Raw genomic sequence first — 15989 nt, 5'->3', positions numbered from 1 at the left:
TGAGGCTTTTGGGGACCTAAAGAGGTCCACACTAGCGCTTGCTTTCCTGAATAAGTAAGGCTCCTCAAGGAGCCTTGTCTTACTTCTGCATAGGAGTCAGAACACATAGAAGTCAAACACATTTGGCTTTGGCCAAAATGCTCCAAAAATTCTACTGATGAGAGTCTGAAGTTGACACTTATGCTTGTCTCTACTTGCACTGACTTCCTGGAAGTGGAATTTTCAGAGCTGAGTTTCTCCTAGGTCAGAGATCCCAAACTGCAGCCCGTGGGCCAAATCCAGTCAAGTTTTTTTGGAGTGCAGCCATGCCATTCATTTACAGGTTGTCTCTGGCAGCTTGTGTGTACCAGGGCAGAATAATTTCAACAGAGATGGCGGGGCCGGCAAAGCCTAGAATATTACCCTCTAGCTCTTTACAGAAAAAGTCTGCCGACCAGCAAATGAACATAAACAGAACCACGCCACCAGCGGAGAAGGGGCCCTGCATGCTTTGCAGTTCAGAGGCCGTCTAGATGGTGTTCCCATGGTAACAAAAGAGCGATGCTACTTTTAACAGCTGCCAGTTAACGAGGGCTCTGTGCTAAGTGGTCTACATGCGTTTCATCCTCAAAGCATGTATGAGGCGTGAGCCTTGTGTGACCCTTGGCTTACAGGTAAGATGGTGGGTGAGGATTGCTGACTCTCAAGGGGCCAGCACCCACCCCTCCAGCATCCTGCCACCTGCCCGCAACGCCACGTCCCTACCAGGGCTTTCCTCTCGGCTGTGATCCCTCGGCAGTACTTCCGGACCAGGTTCCTCATGCACATTTTCCTGAGCAGATTCGATGCCTGCGTGGAGAACATTCTTCTTTTCCACCTGCTTCCCTCACCCGCCCCCGCTTTAGGCTTCAGCCGCCAAAACAGAAGCTTTGAAAGCACAGCTGAATTCAGTTTGAGGTAAAGGACAGTTAATATTTTCTAGTCAAAGAAAGCAGCTCATGTTCCAGTCTTGGGCTCACTGTTCACTACTGCTAAACTAGTGGTTCCTAATCTTGAATGAGTTTTGAGTCACCTGAGTTGCTGGCCAGGAGGTTCCTAGAGACGCTGATTCAATGGGCCCGGGTTGGGGCCCAGGAATCTTAGTCACCCCCACTCTGCACTCCAGACACAGAGGGTCCCCAGAGCATCTTCTGAGAAACACTGTTCTAGGCAACTGTCCCTAAACCCATCTGAAATGTTACATCAAGGACAGAAACCATTCAAGAGTGCTCTGTTGAAACAGACCTCCACGGGCTTTATAATTCTAGAGAGGATATACGAATTCTGAGGAGTTAAATTCCTTGGGCATCACTCTTGCAGGGAAGTGCTTAGTCTGCTGAGGCAGCCCTTTCAAGGCAAGGGAGGCAGCACCAAATAATATACAAGTTAAGCTCCATCTGTGCCCACGTCGTTTGCAACGTGAGTTCTGGAACAGTCCTTACATTTTCCAAGATGCCAGGAGGCCTCAGCCAGCTCTTGTCCAAGACGTTCTTTGGGACATGATACCGAAGATTCAAGATGTAATTCTTCCGCACGAACACGATGAACTCCTCATTGTCAGGACAGAGGGGCTTGTTGCGATTGATGAATCCCTTTATGAACCTAAGCGGGAGAGAGTTTTGTTAGTTTTCTATTTCTTCACTTCCCATTTCTTCACTGAAACTTGTGTTCTCTCCCCCACTGGTTTGATTCAACGGTGGCCAAAACGGTGGAGATTATTTTGTTCGCCAAGTAGGGCCACAGGCCAAATCTGGCCCAAAGATATGTTCTATTTCACCCACACCATTTTTTGTTTTGTTTTGAGTGACTTGAATTCATTGCCAACAACAACAAAAAACTGGGAGGTATTACATGAAAGCCAGATATCCAGCTTTCCTTGAAAAAAAATCAAAAGATCTGCCAACACTGGCCTGGCTGCAGTCTGCTAACGTGGAGTAGTGACTGCCCCTCTTAGGTGGACTGAGCTTTCCAGTTTGCTGCAGTCCCTACCCTACCTTATTGCCTTATCCCAGCTCATGAGACTCGCTGGCCCTGCCTGGCCTCAGAAGGCATTCGGCTTTGTGACTTTTGAACTAGGCTAAGAGAAACAACAAACGTTCTGAGTTGTGATCACTGTCAAATTAGGGAGCTCAGAGGAAGGAGATGGAACAGAATTCCTAAGGGTTGACATCCTGCAGGGAAGATTACGTTTCTGCCCAAAGCCAAAACCTCCAAGTCCATGACCACCCTCTGCAGCACAATAGCACCTAGAGACCTTTCCTCCCTACTGGACCCAAATGAGAACTTACTTTCTTATAATCTGCACAGCCCACTTTCTCCTTTTGGCCTCCTTCCGAGCCAGGGCTCCACGCCAGTGGGCTTCAAGTTTAATGGCTGAAAGAGTTCACTGCTGGCATTAGAAGGTGAGCACGATCACTTAAATACAAAAGCGTTTTCCAGAATTATTCACCCACTCCACAAACACCTGGATGCCCAGCACAGCACTCCGCTAGCCCTCGAGATGGAAAGTGGGATGAGAGTCATCAGTCTCTACCTGGACGTGCCCAGACGGACAGCTGAACCAGAGTGACAGAGGAGCAGAGGGTGCTGGGAAGCTCCAGAATTATGCAAGGGGGTCAGTTTTCTGAGGTCTTTTTGAGGGACCAGAGTGGCACTTGATGGCACAGATTAGTCTCGCCCCTGCATTTGCTTTGTCTCACCCCGTGTTTAGTTTTAGTTGTCTACATTAAAAAATGGGGATACATAAATTGGGACACACAAAAATTAGATTTCTGGCTTGTGTTCCAATTTTTAAATGCTTTTCAGATTTTTTTTCCAGTTAATTCAGATATTCAAAATGCTTTTCTTTTATTCCTCATGGCCACATTGTTACAAAAACAAACAACTGGAAACAACCCAAATGTCCATCAACACAACAGCTAAATTGCGGTACGCTCATATAGCGCACAGGGGTCAGCAAACTGCGGCCCTCCGGCTGGCCACCTGTGTCTAAGTAAAGTTTTATTGCAACAGAAATGTCGCAGAAGAAAAATACAAACAGCATAATTTTATGGAGTTCAAAACATTCCAGCCTACAAGTATATTATTTAGTGATGCATCCATAGATGATAAAATTATAAAGAAAAACAAGGAAATAATGCAAAGTTCAGAATAGTTGTGTGTGGGGGGGATGCTGAGAAGTGACTGGGGAGGGAGAAAGTGCAGGGGCTGCAAGTGCATTCATGGTGTTAGTAACCTTTAAAAACAATTACCCTTTAAACATGCATGGACTTCGCTGGTGGTGCAGTGGTTAAGAATCTGCCTGCCAGTGCAAGGGACATGGGTTCGAGCCCTGGTCCAGGAAGATCCCACGTGCCACAGAGCAACTAAGCCCGTGAGCCACAACTACTGAGCCTGTGCTCTAGAGCCTGCGAGTCACAACTACTGAAGCCCGCATGCCTAGAGCCTGTGCTCTGCAACAAGAGAAGCCACTGCAATGAGAAGCCCGTGCACTGCAATGAAGACCCAACTCAGCCAAAAATAAATTAATTAAAAAAAAAATGCATATGTTGTGGATCAAATAAAACATGTCTGTGGAACAAGTATAGGCTGCATTGTTATGTAGAGTAAAAATGAGGCCCCAGAACCGGACTCTGAGAATGCCCAACACCAAGGCTTCAAGGCCAGGCAGGCGAAGAGAATGTTCAAAGGAGCCTGTGCGTCTAGGTGCCACGTGGATGAGAGGGAAACTGTGGTCCATGGCAAACCTGAGAGGTCCTGTTCAGTTCTTACCTGCTTGTCTTTTTCTCACGTATGCTCTCCTTTCCAGGCAGCCTTTGTACGTGGCTTGGATTCTCGCAACTTAAAAGAAAACAAAACTTTTGGTGAAATGGCTTTCAGTTGTGCAGCTTGGTAGTTGTGACCTTCAGAGGAGGTGTCGGCAGTGGCCCTAGGGGCGTGCAGCATAGAGGTGACAGAGGAAGCCACGGGATATGACAGGACAGAAATGAGAGAGGGCGGGTTACGTTCAGCCTGAGTGCCAGAGCTGGCCAGTAACTGGGGCTCCCTTTCTTCCTCTTGCCTCCCCTCAGCTAAGGAACAGAACCACCACCTGGAGGGCTTGCTGGCCCCTGGTTCTAGGCATTATATTTCATCCTCCCACCCAACCCTGCAAGGCAGGCGGGCATCAGCATATTTCACAAAGGGGATCACAGAGCCAGGCGGTGAAGACCCTTGCCAGGCGCGAGGCAACCACGCGGCTGTGAAGCAGGAGTGTGAACCCAGGGCTGTGGAACCACACACGTGCCCTTAGCTCCTCCATTCACAGTGCGCCCCCTGCACCCAGTGACTGGGGTCCCCCCGCAGACCGAGCTCCCCGAGGGCCCCACACACCAGCAGCATCGTATCCCCTGGGAGCTGGGTAGAAACGTTAACCCAGGCCCCCGCATTCAGCACCTGCCCACGAACCCGATCTGGGTGATCCGTGCCCGCTGCCGGAGGGGTCAAAAACAGACCACCAAGCACAGTGGTTACGAGCCCAGGCCCTGAAGCCAGACAGACACACACTCAAACCCCAGCTCTGCTGCTGTTGGGCCTCAGCTTCCCCCCATGTAAAGTGGAGATGATAATACCACTCGTCCACAGGTTTGTTCCGAGAATACAATGAGATCATGAATACAGCAAGCACTGAGATTATTCAAGCAGAGCTGGTCTCAACAGGCCAGGTGAGATCTCAGAGGGGAAGCCCCTACCCCCTGGTAGTTTTGATTTGTGATTTTTTGCATTTTCCTCCCGTCTAAGTTTTCTTATTTACCATTCACAACAAACACCCTGGCTGTGGGCTTTGCAGCTACACCTTCTGACATCAGACACTTATACAAATGAAGTTTTAAAAAAACCTTCATTTAAGGGGGATGGACTCCGTGGGTTTAGGTCCTGGTGTGGCACAACAAAGTTGGATCCAAACTAAAAATGAGGCAGAACTACAGCATTTAAGTTTCCAGGTGCATCCATGACAGCCCTCCAAACATAAGGGATAAATACACCTGTATCTTATAATCTTGTTGCCTTGTTCTGGGTTAAGGCATAAATTCACCTGTATCTTATAATCCTATTACGTTGTTCTGGGTTTCCAAAGCCAGTGCTTCTAACATATCAAGCACTCATGTTTAAGATGTTTCCCAAGCTAAGCTTGTTCATATCACATTCTGTTAAAATCAGGGCAGGAAAAAAAACCATACCTAATTGATGTTTACTAAATTCAAAGGCATCTTCAGTAGCAAACAGAGTTCTGGGGAAGCGAATGAATATTTTGGTTCTAGAAATGAAAAAAATGTTTTAATTATTAACTGGTCATCACCATCTGTAGTGGATTCAATAGTGTCCTCCCCCCTCCCCCAAAGTCACATCCACTTAGATCCTCAGAATGTGATTCTTATTTGGAAATAGGGTCTTTGCAGATGTCATCAAGGTAAAGATTGAGATAAAATCACACTAAATCCAATGAGAGTGTTCTTAGGGAAAGACACACAGAGAGACGCAGGGGAGAAGGCCATGTGAAGACAGAGGCAGAGATTGGAGTGATGCTGCCACAAGCCAAGGAATGTCAGGAGCCACTGGAAGCTGGAAGCAGCAAGGAAGGATCCTCCCAGAGAGACTTCAGAGGGAGCACGGCCCTGCCAACACCTGGATTTTGGCCTTCTGGCCTCCAGAAATGTGAGAAAATAAATTTCTTATGTTTTAAGCCAACCAGTCTGTAGTTAATTCATTATGCAGCCCTAGGAAGTTAATTCACCTTCCTAACCCAAAGTGACTTCCCTGGGCTTTAAAAAGTGATGACAGAGAATATGGGTCTAAGTTTAGGAGAAGATCCCATCAGCCAGCAAAGATAAATTATAAATATTGAACTCATATTGCCTGCCCTCTCAGGCAACCCACCCTTTGAGGGAAACTTCCCAGGCCAGCCACTGGGGGGCAGCAGTGCATCGTGCCACATGAACCCATCAGAGGTTTTATACCGGGGACAGATAACACCTCTGACCTCCCTGACCCACTTCCCATTGGATGTGCTAAGCCCTATTCCTCAGAAATCTGGCTTGGAAAAGTAACTGCTCCTTGGAGCAGGGCCCAGAATAGAAGAATAAAGGATGGAATGGGGCCAGGGTGGTCATAGAGGGCCATGTACAAGTTGGCAGGGAAAGCCCACTGACGGATTCAAAGGCAGAGATTCCTGACGCTGGAATCTCTGCGGCCTGGCAGTAGATCCTCTTCATGTGTGGGCCCTGTTCTTTGCTATCAAATGAACGCTGACCAAAATGTCTAAGAGAACAGATGAAAATTATCCTGGTTCACCCCACTGAGTTGTGCCTTGACGCTTTCAATGTGTACGAAAAGTCCTGCTCACGGACAACAACTCTACAGTAATGATACCTAGAGTTCTAGAACTCCACTTTCTGGGAGATGCTAGAGGAGCTTTCTCATCGCAGAAGTCCTAATATCCCCTCTGAGAAGTCATGCATACATTTTGAACAATGAAAGAATCTAGGCAGAGAGACATTACGGAATTCGTGCTGATACCCTCCTCATTTTGTGCACAAAGAAGCTCATCCCAGTCTCCAATGCAGGTTTAGAACCCAGGGCTCCTTTATACTTAACCTCCTCCAATAGGCAGCTATGTAGCCTTTCTAACCATTTAGCGCTTGTGATACGGTGCTTTGTAATAAGAAATATGTATTTGGTCTTTGCCCCGTTCCAGTGTCACAGTTCCCAAAACCCTTGTAATTTCCTAAGTGATTAGAGCAATGGGGCATCTTTTGTTATAATCTTTTGGGTTTTGTTCCTGAAATAGCTTCAAAGTGATAAAGGGGAAATGGGTGTCTTTTTAAAAATTCTTTTCCATTATGGTTTATTATAGGATATGGACTATAGTTCCCTGTGCTATACAGTAGGACCATGTTGTTTATCTATTTTATATTTATAGTAGTTTGTATCTGCTAATCCCAAATTCCCAATTTATCCCTCCCCACCCCCTTTCTCCGGGTGTCTTTTATTTTTATAACAAACCCCTTTCAACCACACCACACCTGAGTTTATGCTAACAGCTGATGTTTGGAAAGCCCCTAGATAACCTAAGGATGGGAACTGGTTGCCAGGGAAACCAACCTTGAGATTAGAGGGTTGGAACTTTCAGCCCCACTCCTGGGGAGGGGAGAGGGGCGCGAGGTTGAATGAATGACCACTGTCCAGTGAATTTATCAATCATGCCTATGCCTCTATAAAACCCCCAAAAGGCATGATTTGGAGATCTTCTGGGTGCACCTGGAGAGAGCATAGGACCTCCGCACCCTCTCCCACATACCTTGCCCTGTGTATCTCTTCTATCTGGCTGTTCCCAAGTTATATCCTTTTGTAATAAACTGCTAATCCAGTAAGTAAAGTATTTTCCTGATTCTTTGAGCTACTCTAGAAAAGTTAATCAAACACAAGGAGGGGGTCATGGGGACCTCCAATTTATAGCTGATTGGTCAGAAACACAGGTGACAAACTGGACTTGTGATTGGCCTCTGAAGGGAGGATGGACAGTCTTGGGAGACTGAGCCCTTAACCCACGGGATCTGACACCATCTCCAGGTAGACTGTCAGAAGTGAGTTTAATTGTAGGACACCCAGCTGGTGTTAGAAGTGTGATGGAGTGTTTTGAGTGTGAGGGAAGCATTGAGAGTAGAGACACACAGGAGAGTTTTTTCTTTACAAAGATGCATTTAAATTGAGTGAATGCAAGTATCTGCTTATAAATCTACGTAAACTCCTGAAGAATGAATCTCCAGGCTCAAGATGGATACAGATCGATTAGGAAAACACTTTGACAGCGATTTCCGGGACACTCACCTCCCTAACTTGTACTCCTCGGGTTCGTAGCCAATGTACTTGATCAGCCGCTCTACGCCCTCTGCTGGAGGCCCGTGCCAGTGCGGCCAGGTGTCTGGGCACAAGGACTTGTACCTAGGGAGGGGAGAGGCATGTTTAGGAAGCCGCAGACCTTACACTAACTAGCTCCCCTCGAGGTCAGCTTCACTCCGCTGGGCACACCAACCACTCAGAGTAATAGAGTAGACGCATCACACCCACTTCCTAGAATTCAACGATATATACTCAGCAATAAAGAAACAAGAGGGGGGCTTCCCTGGTGGTGCAGTGGTTGAGAATCCGCCTGCCAATGCAGGGGACACGGGTTCGAGCCCTGGTCTGGGAAGATCCCACATGCCGCGGAGCAACTACTGAGCCTGCGCTCTAGAGCCCACGAGCCACAACTACTGAAGCCTGTACACCTAGAGCCCGTGCTCCGCGACAAAAGAAGCCACCGCAGTGAGAAGCCCACGCACCACAACGAAAAGTAGCCCCCACTAGCCACAACTAGAGAAAGCCCTCGCACAGAAACGAAGACCCAACACAGCCATAAATAATAAATAAATAAATAAATAAAATTTTAAAAAAAAAAGTGAGGGGGTTCGTTTAAAAAAAAAAAAAAAAAGAAACAAGAGGAACTGTTTCAACAGGGTGGGAGGTTCGGCCTGTCTTCATAGAACAATGACCTCACATCAGACACTCTACCCAAGAAACTCAATTCTGCTCCTAGGTGTATACGCAAGAGACACGAAAACATATGTCCGCACAAAAGCTTACACGTGAATATTCAGAGCATCATTATTTATAATTGACAAAAGGTGGAAACAACCCAAATGTCCATCAAGAGACAAAGGAACGTATAAACAAGTACAGTCCAGCATGGGAAGAAAAGGTATCATGCTTGATAAGTGACGAGGGATTTTTCAAGGGTAAATTTTGGACCCAAGGTTGACTTAAGAACCTGATTTCAGTATAAAATGCAACTCCCTTCTAATATGTGGTCGCGATAAAGATAACCATGATGTCTGTAATGTAATGAAAAAAGTGAATGCAGAATTCAGAAGTGCCTGTGGACTAAGGCTAGAGCGACACCACTGGAGCCACCGGACTGGAGCCGCACTGCTTGGGTTGGAGCCCAGCTCAGGAGCCGGACAAGTCGCTTCACCTCCTCACTTTGCGGCATAAACAATGAATGGCAGGACCTTCCTTGTGGGGTCGTCACGAGGTTGAAATGAGATACCCCATGGAAAGTATTTGGCACAGTCTGAGACTTCAAAAGCTGTTAGCTACAGTATTCCTATTACACTTCTTTCCCTTAATATCATTATATGGTTTGTATTATTTTAAAATCAAATATCAAACCGTTAAGAACATGTTTATTTTCCTGGAATTATACTTTATGAGAAAATCCATTAAGGACATCGCAATGAACTGAATGTTTGTGTCCTCCCGCCCCCAAATTCATATGTTGAAGAATCCTAACCCCCCAATGTGATGGTATTAGGAGATGGGGCCTTTGGAAGGTGATTAGGTCAGGAGGGTGGATCCCTCATCCTTGGGACTTGTTCCCTTATAAAAGAGACCCCAGAGAGCTCCCTTGCCCTCTTTCCACCATGTGAGGATGTGATGAGAAGAGAGCAGGGTGCAATCCAGACGAGGGCTCTCACCAGAACCTGACCGTGCTGGCTCCCTGATCTTGGATTTCTAGCCTCCAGCACTGTGAGAAATAAACTTCTGTTGTTTATAAGGCACCCAGTTTATGGAACTTTGTCATAGCAGCCTGAACTAAGACAGACATTAAGTGTCACATGTTCTTCCCTGATGACTACCCTCTGTTACTGCCACACACAAAGGTACAGACACATGCCAACCCCAAGGAACGCAGAGCAACGCCAGGCCCTGCTCCCTCCTGTCTGGTGCAGGCCCCTCACTAGCACATACCATCAAAGCTGTCTAAACATGGGCTAGACAGACACAGAGGAGATGGGGAGATGCTTTAAATGCCTGCAGGGTAGAGGGACTCATAAATTCTGTCCTTTTTAACTCTGAGATGCAGTTGCTCCCTGATCAAGGGAAGCAGTGCCAGGGAGGGTGCACACATTCGGACATCTCCAGCCCATTCCTGTGGGCCTCTCCTCCCTTCCCCTGGGCCACTGTCCTGCAGCAATGCCAGCCTCCTAGCTGGTCCTCAAGCTGCCCAGTTCCCACCTCCAGGCTCTGCTGCCCAGACAGCTGCCTCCAAATATCCTCATGGCTCCCTTCCTTACTTGGAGAGGCCCTCCTGGACCACTCTTTCCCCAACCCGGATTCATTTTCCTTCAAAGAATGTACGCCCCGCCTGACCTCCTATATCTCCCTGTTATCGCCAGTAGAAAGTACACTCCATATGGGCAGGGGTGGGGTCTGTCTTGTTCACTGCTGTTACCCAGCACCTTGGACAGTGCTGGTACAAAGCAGGGGCTCACTAGTATTTATAGAAAGAATAAACAAGCCTGACAGCAGCAAAGTAGGAAAAAACGCAGGAAGACTGGAACGGCAAATGCCTGCGTGTTTTGGGGCCGGGGTGGGCAGTAGCTGCTGCTTCCATCTTCACTAGACTTCAGATTCAGAAAAATGGATGAGATAAGGGTGAATGACAAGTCGCTGATGAGCAAAACTGGTATGTCAAGGAGGTTCTCCCCACCTAACCCTAACCCACCACACACACACACAAAAAAAACCCTGGCAAAAAGACTGGCAGATCCTCAAACAAACACTGATTATCATCTGACCCAGTAATCTACTCCTAGGTATGTGCCCAAAGAAATGAGAGCATATGATCACACTAAAACTTGTACTTGAGTGTTCCCAGCAGCATTATTCAGAATAGCCAAATAATGGAAACAACCCAAATGCCCATCAACAGAGGAATGGATAAATAAAATGTTGTCTGTCCACACAATTGAGTATCATTCAGCCATAAAAAGGAATGAAGTGCTGACACATGCTATAACATAGATGAACATTAAAAGCATCATGCTAAGACAAAGAAGCCAGACACTAAAGTCCATATATGATACGACCACACTTGTATGAAATGTCCAGAATAGGGAAATCTATAAAGACAGAAAGTAGAGTGGTGGTGGCTTAGGGCTGGGGCAGGTTGGTAAGGAGTTAGGGCATTTATAGCTAAAGGGTATGACGTTTCTTTTTGAAGGCATGAAAGTGTTCTCAAATGGACTGTGCTTGCATAGATCTGTGAATACCAGAAACCACTGATGCTTTAAGTGGGTGAATTGTAAAGTCGGTGAATTATATCTCAATGAAGCTGTTTAGGAAAAGAAAACCATGGCTATCCACTGGCAGTGTGGTCCCCAAATGGTGACAGATGAAAGAAAAAAGGAGAGAGGACAAAAAGGAGAGGGGGGTGACAACCAGCCTCTGACTACTCTAGGTTGCTTGAGGGTCCCACGTTTCCTTCCTACCTGCCCTCCAGACGGGCCTCCAGTGGGACACCTGTGATGGTGTTTCATCTGTGAGGATTGGGATGGAGATGCTTATCCAAATGTACCTATAGCGTAGAGCAAAGCCGGGCAGAGATTTCCAAGGCTGGGGTCCCGGGCCCCGCTGACCCTTCCAAGGTAGTATTTGGGGTGGGGTTGTCTGTAACTCTTTTCACTGTTTCTAAAACCCAAAGAAACTTATACTGTTTCTCAAGATAGAACCACACAGGTCAATAAAATCCTCAGTGTATTTAGCTGAAATTGCATCAACTCAAAAGGTTAATGCTGACAATACTCATCAGAGGTTTAGATCAGCAGGTAAATCATTAAAAAACAACAGTGAGGAAAGAGATGGTTACTTAATAAATGCATATAAACAGATATTAATTATCAAGACACGAGGCTCATGGGAGAAAAATAAGCAAGATCCGTGGGTAGAGAAAAATCTGAGATTAAATGAGGGGCTGAAAATAAGAGCACCAAAAAACGATGAAGTTTCAGAGCACAGGATCTTGATGTAAATTGCAAAATGCGAGGAATTGGATTGAAAATGTAACGTCATGCACCTGCTTTTTATAATTATGAAGTTGTACTTCAAAAGAAGCCTAATATTCACAAATGAACCTATCTACAAAACAGAAATAGACTCACAGACATAGAGATCAGACTTGTGGTTGCCAAGGGGGAGAAGAGGAGGGAAAGAGATGGCCTGAGAGTTTAGGGTTAATAGATGCAAACTATGACATTTAGAATGGATAAACAACAAGGTTCTACTGTATAGCACAGGAAACTATATCCAATCTCCTGGGATAAACCATAGTGAAAAAGAATATTAAAAAAAGAATGTATATATGTGTATAGCTGAGTCACTTTTCTATACAGCAGAGACTGGCACAACATTGTCAATCAACTATACTTCAATTTTAAAAAATTTAAAAAATAAAAAAGAAGTCTAATATTAAGTTAAAATATGAAATTACTGATATTCAACCATGTTGACCCACAAAAAGAACCATTTTATTATGCTTCTCTCGCGAGTGTAACAATGTGTTGTTTTCTTGGTAGCACAAACAACATGCAGCCCAACTGCATGCACAAGCAATTTGGGCCATAGTAGTAGTGGTGGTGGTTATATGATTAAATCCTTACAAACTCCTCAAGAGCAATTTAATCCCCACGTTACACATGAGGAATTAGGTCTCAGTTGGAAGAGAAAGAATGGGGATTCCCACCCAAGAATCTGTGGCTCCAATGCCCACGTTATCACCACTACACCTGTGTCTCTGGACAGCCCATGAGGCCAAGGGGATTGCTCCCAGACTGACCGCGCTAAAACCAGCACCCATGGTCGCCATGGGAAGGGTCTTCCCCAGCCAAGTACAGACCCCAAGCGTGCATGTCCCACGTCTGCCCCCTGGGGGCAAGTCTGTGCATGGCGTCTTGTACTTCCTAGATTCCAAGAAGTTAGGGGCTTAGCGAAATGAAGAGAAGGTGGCAAACTAAGTCAGCTTCCTATTCTCTGAAATGTCAGTGTTCATCACTGTCACCGCTACAGCAGTTAAGAAGCAAACGGAGTTCCCTGGGGGACAGCCTTTTATTCATCGCCACACACTTCACTGGCTTCAGATCAACAAAACAAACTTTACCTTTGCAAGAAATGCTCGTATTTCCGTCGGTACGCAAAGCCGGCCCGTCTCACCCGCAGGTGCTCCATCAGCCCCAGGTACTTGACCTGATGCCTTATGAGGAAGTCATCGAACTTGCCTTTGGAAACACAGAAGGAAGAGTGACGGTGAAGGACCCTGTGGCTCTGTTTCAACCAAGGCAGACCAGAGGCTGCAAGCTGACGATCTGTGGGCTGGGTCTGGCCACCAGGAATGTTTTGTTAGGTCCTAATTGTGTTTCTCTTAATGGGGGAATTTTACAGGAAAATCTGAATTTCTGGTTTCTCTTGAAAATCCATGAGATCTGGCCATTCTGGGCCTAGAGCCCCACATGGCAACAAATGGCCCTAAGGAAGGAGGACTGCCCCTTTAGACAGGGTGTGCCCTCTCCAGTTGGCCACAGTCCCCTCCGTTCCCTATTGCATTACAGCTGGTCTGCTTCACCCATTTGCTCTTCCTGCCTGGATTCTATAAGCCTTTGACTGTACAGATTTGTCATGAGGCCATGGCACAAGCTTAGAAAATACCCAAGTCATAGACCATTTTGGAAGATTCTTCACTGGCTGGAGAGAAGCAGTATCGCTTCCCCTCACCTCTGAGGTCTGCTTGGCTCAGCTGTGTTAGTCCTGAAACTGGCCAAGCTCTGAGCAAAGCTCACACAGGACCATGAAAGGAACCCTCCTCCTTATTCATTTGTCTTCTATTATTTAATACAGAGAACAAGCAGCAAGCCTGTGGTGGTTTTCAGGACTTTCCCCACCGTCGTCTTGGTTTTCCTCCCAGCCTCATTTCCCTGACCTCAGTGTTCTGAACAATTCACAACTCACTGGGTTCTTTACTCTCGTTGGGCTTGATGCAACGGATGTACGAAGGTTCCTTAGAGATGAGAATTTCCAGAAGGCTGCTCAGACTGTTTTTAAACTGAGTTCCCACCTGCAGGGAGAGAGAGAATGAGCTAAACAGACGCCGTTGCTCCCCATTTATACAGAGAAGACTGGTTAAATCACAAGACTGGCCCTTTAGACCCAAACACTCGACAGACTGTTCTACTCGTTACCTGTCATGAACTGTTTTGTCCATTAAGAGAAGGCTTTGAATGTCCTGGCCTGAGAAGCCCAAGCTCAGTCTGGTCAAGGGGAGGCTGGACGAGCGCCTTTCCAGGATGCTTCCCTCCCTCGGCGAATACAAAGTGAGCACCTCGTGGGAGCCGGCATTGCCGCTGAGCCAATCACCCTCCACCACCTTCCTGTTTCCTTGTTACCAAGCTTCCTTTATGACACTCGCACTACTGTAATTTCTTTCTTTATTTGATGATACAGTAAGTCCCCTACATATGAACAAATTCCATTCTGAGAGCACATTAAGTCCAATTTGTTCGTAAGTCCAACAAAGTTAGCCTAGGTGCTGAACTAACACAATCGGCTATGTAGTACTGTACTGTAATAGGTTTATAATACTTTTCACACAAATAGTGAATTAAAAACAAACACAAAAAATAAGAAAACATTTTTAATCTTACAGTACGGTACCTTGAAAAGTACAGTAGTGCAGTACAACAGCTGGCATACAGGGGCTGGCACTGAGTGAACAGGCAAGAAGAGTTACTGACTGGAGGAGGGAGAGGAGGTGGGAGACGGTAGAGCTGAAGGATCATCAGCAATGGGAGATGGAGGGCGAGCTGCAATTTCACTCACGCCTGACGTTGATGGCACGCACGTCTGCATCTTTGAAAGTTCGCAACTTGAAGGTTTGTGTGTAGGGGACTTACTGTATCTTCCTATACCACCTCCCACTAGATTGTAAACCCCACGAGGGCAGGAACACTGTCTGTTCTGTTATTGGTAGATACCCCTGTGCCCAGCACAGTGCCTGACACACAGTAGGTGCTCAATGAATGTCTGCAAATGAATACACTGGTTCTAACCTTGGAAAATATATATTTAGTAGAACATTTAGAGAGTGATACTTCCAAAAAAAGGAGAGGACAGCTTAAAAAGCATAGGTAACTAAAGTACTTGCACCCTCTGGGTGATTTTTGCTACCTTTCCAATTTTGCACAGGCATTTCCCCCTGCCACTCACTGTTGGTGGCCTTCTCCGGTTTTCTAACTCGGCCACCCGGAAGCATTCCTTCAGGATTCTGTTTTTGGACCTGCACAGCACCTGTAGGTAAAGAGAAATGAGTACCACATTTGCTGCTTCAGAAATCATTAAGGGGTCTTCAGGAAAGTTCACGTTAAGTGTGCACAATGGACCAGAGCCATCTGCCTTAGGAGCACTTGAAGAAGAAGAGGGGAAAAACACAATCATAGGGACTTCCCTGGTGGTACAGTGATTAAGAATCCTCCTGCCAATGCAGGGGACACGGGTTCGAGCCCTGGTCCGGGAAGATCCCACATGTCTCGGAGCAACTAAGTCCATGTGCCACAACTACTGAGCCCGTGTGCCACAACTACTGAAGCCTGCGCGCTTAGAGCCCGTGCTCCGCAACAAGAGAAGCCACCGCAATGAGAAGCCCATGCACCGCAACGAAGACCCAACGCAGCCAAAAAAAATTAATTAATTAAAAAAAAAACACAATCACATGTAGAAAAAAATGTTCAATACAGACCGTCCCCGACTTACGATGGTTTGACTTTACAGTGGTGTGAAAGTGATGAACATTCAATAGAAACCATACTTTGAATTTTGGTTTTTGATCTTTTCCCAGGCTTACAACACTCTCATGACACTGGGCAGCCCAGCAAGCCACGGCTCCCAGTCAGCCATGCGATCACAAGGGTGAACCACCAATATACTCAAAACCATTCTGTTTTTCACTTTCAGTACAGTATTCAATCAATAACATGAGATATTCAATAATTTATTATAGAATAGGCTTTGTATTAGGTGATTTGGCCCAACTGTAGGCTAATGTAACCATTCTGAGCACCTTTAAGATG

The 15989-nt window shown here is 46.3% G+C and overlaps 1 protein-coding gene across 2 annotated transcripts in view; it reads right to left on the bottom strand.

Annotated features, from left to right (window-relative positions):
• The window catches only part of MYO1H (myosin IH), a 111419-nt gene that overhangs the window by 4419 nt on the left and 91011 nt on the right, over positions 1-15989 (bottom strand). For both annotated transcript variants that reach the window (XM_082417424.1, XM_082417423.1), the window contains exons 17-25: positions 15130-15210; positions 13876-13981; positions 13031-13148; positions 7885-7998; positions 5238-5314; positions 3790-3858; positions 2307-2391; positions 1461-1620; positions 745-828 (exon numbers count right to left, since the gene is read on the bottom strand). In XM_082417424.1, the coding sequence (XP_082273550.1) occupies positions 745-828; positions 1461-1620; positions 2307-2391; positions 3790-3858; positions 5238-5314; positions 7885-7998; positions 13031-13148; positions 13876-13981; positions 15130-15210 (894 nt within the window). The remainder of the gene's footprint in view (positions 1-744; positions 829-1460; positions 1621-2306; positions 2392-3789; positions 3859-5237; positions 5315-7884; positions 7999-13030; positions 13149-13875; positions 13982-15129; positions 15211-15989) is intronic.

This window comes from Balaenoptera physalus (assembly GCF_965194825.1).
Source record: "Balaenoptera physalus genome assembly, chromosome: 12".
In the NCBI taxonomy this organism is placed as follows: domain Eukaryota; kingdom Metazoa; phylum Chordata; class Mammalia; order Artiodactyla; family Balaenopteridae; genus Balaenoptera; species Balaenoptera physalus.
This window is presented reverse-complemented; position numbering and strand designations above follow the sequence as displayed.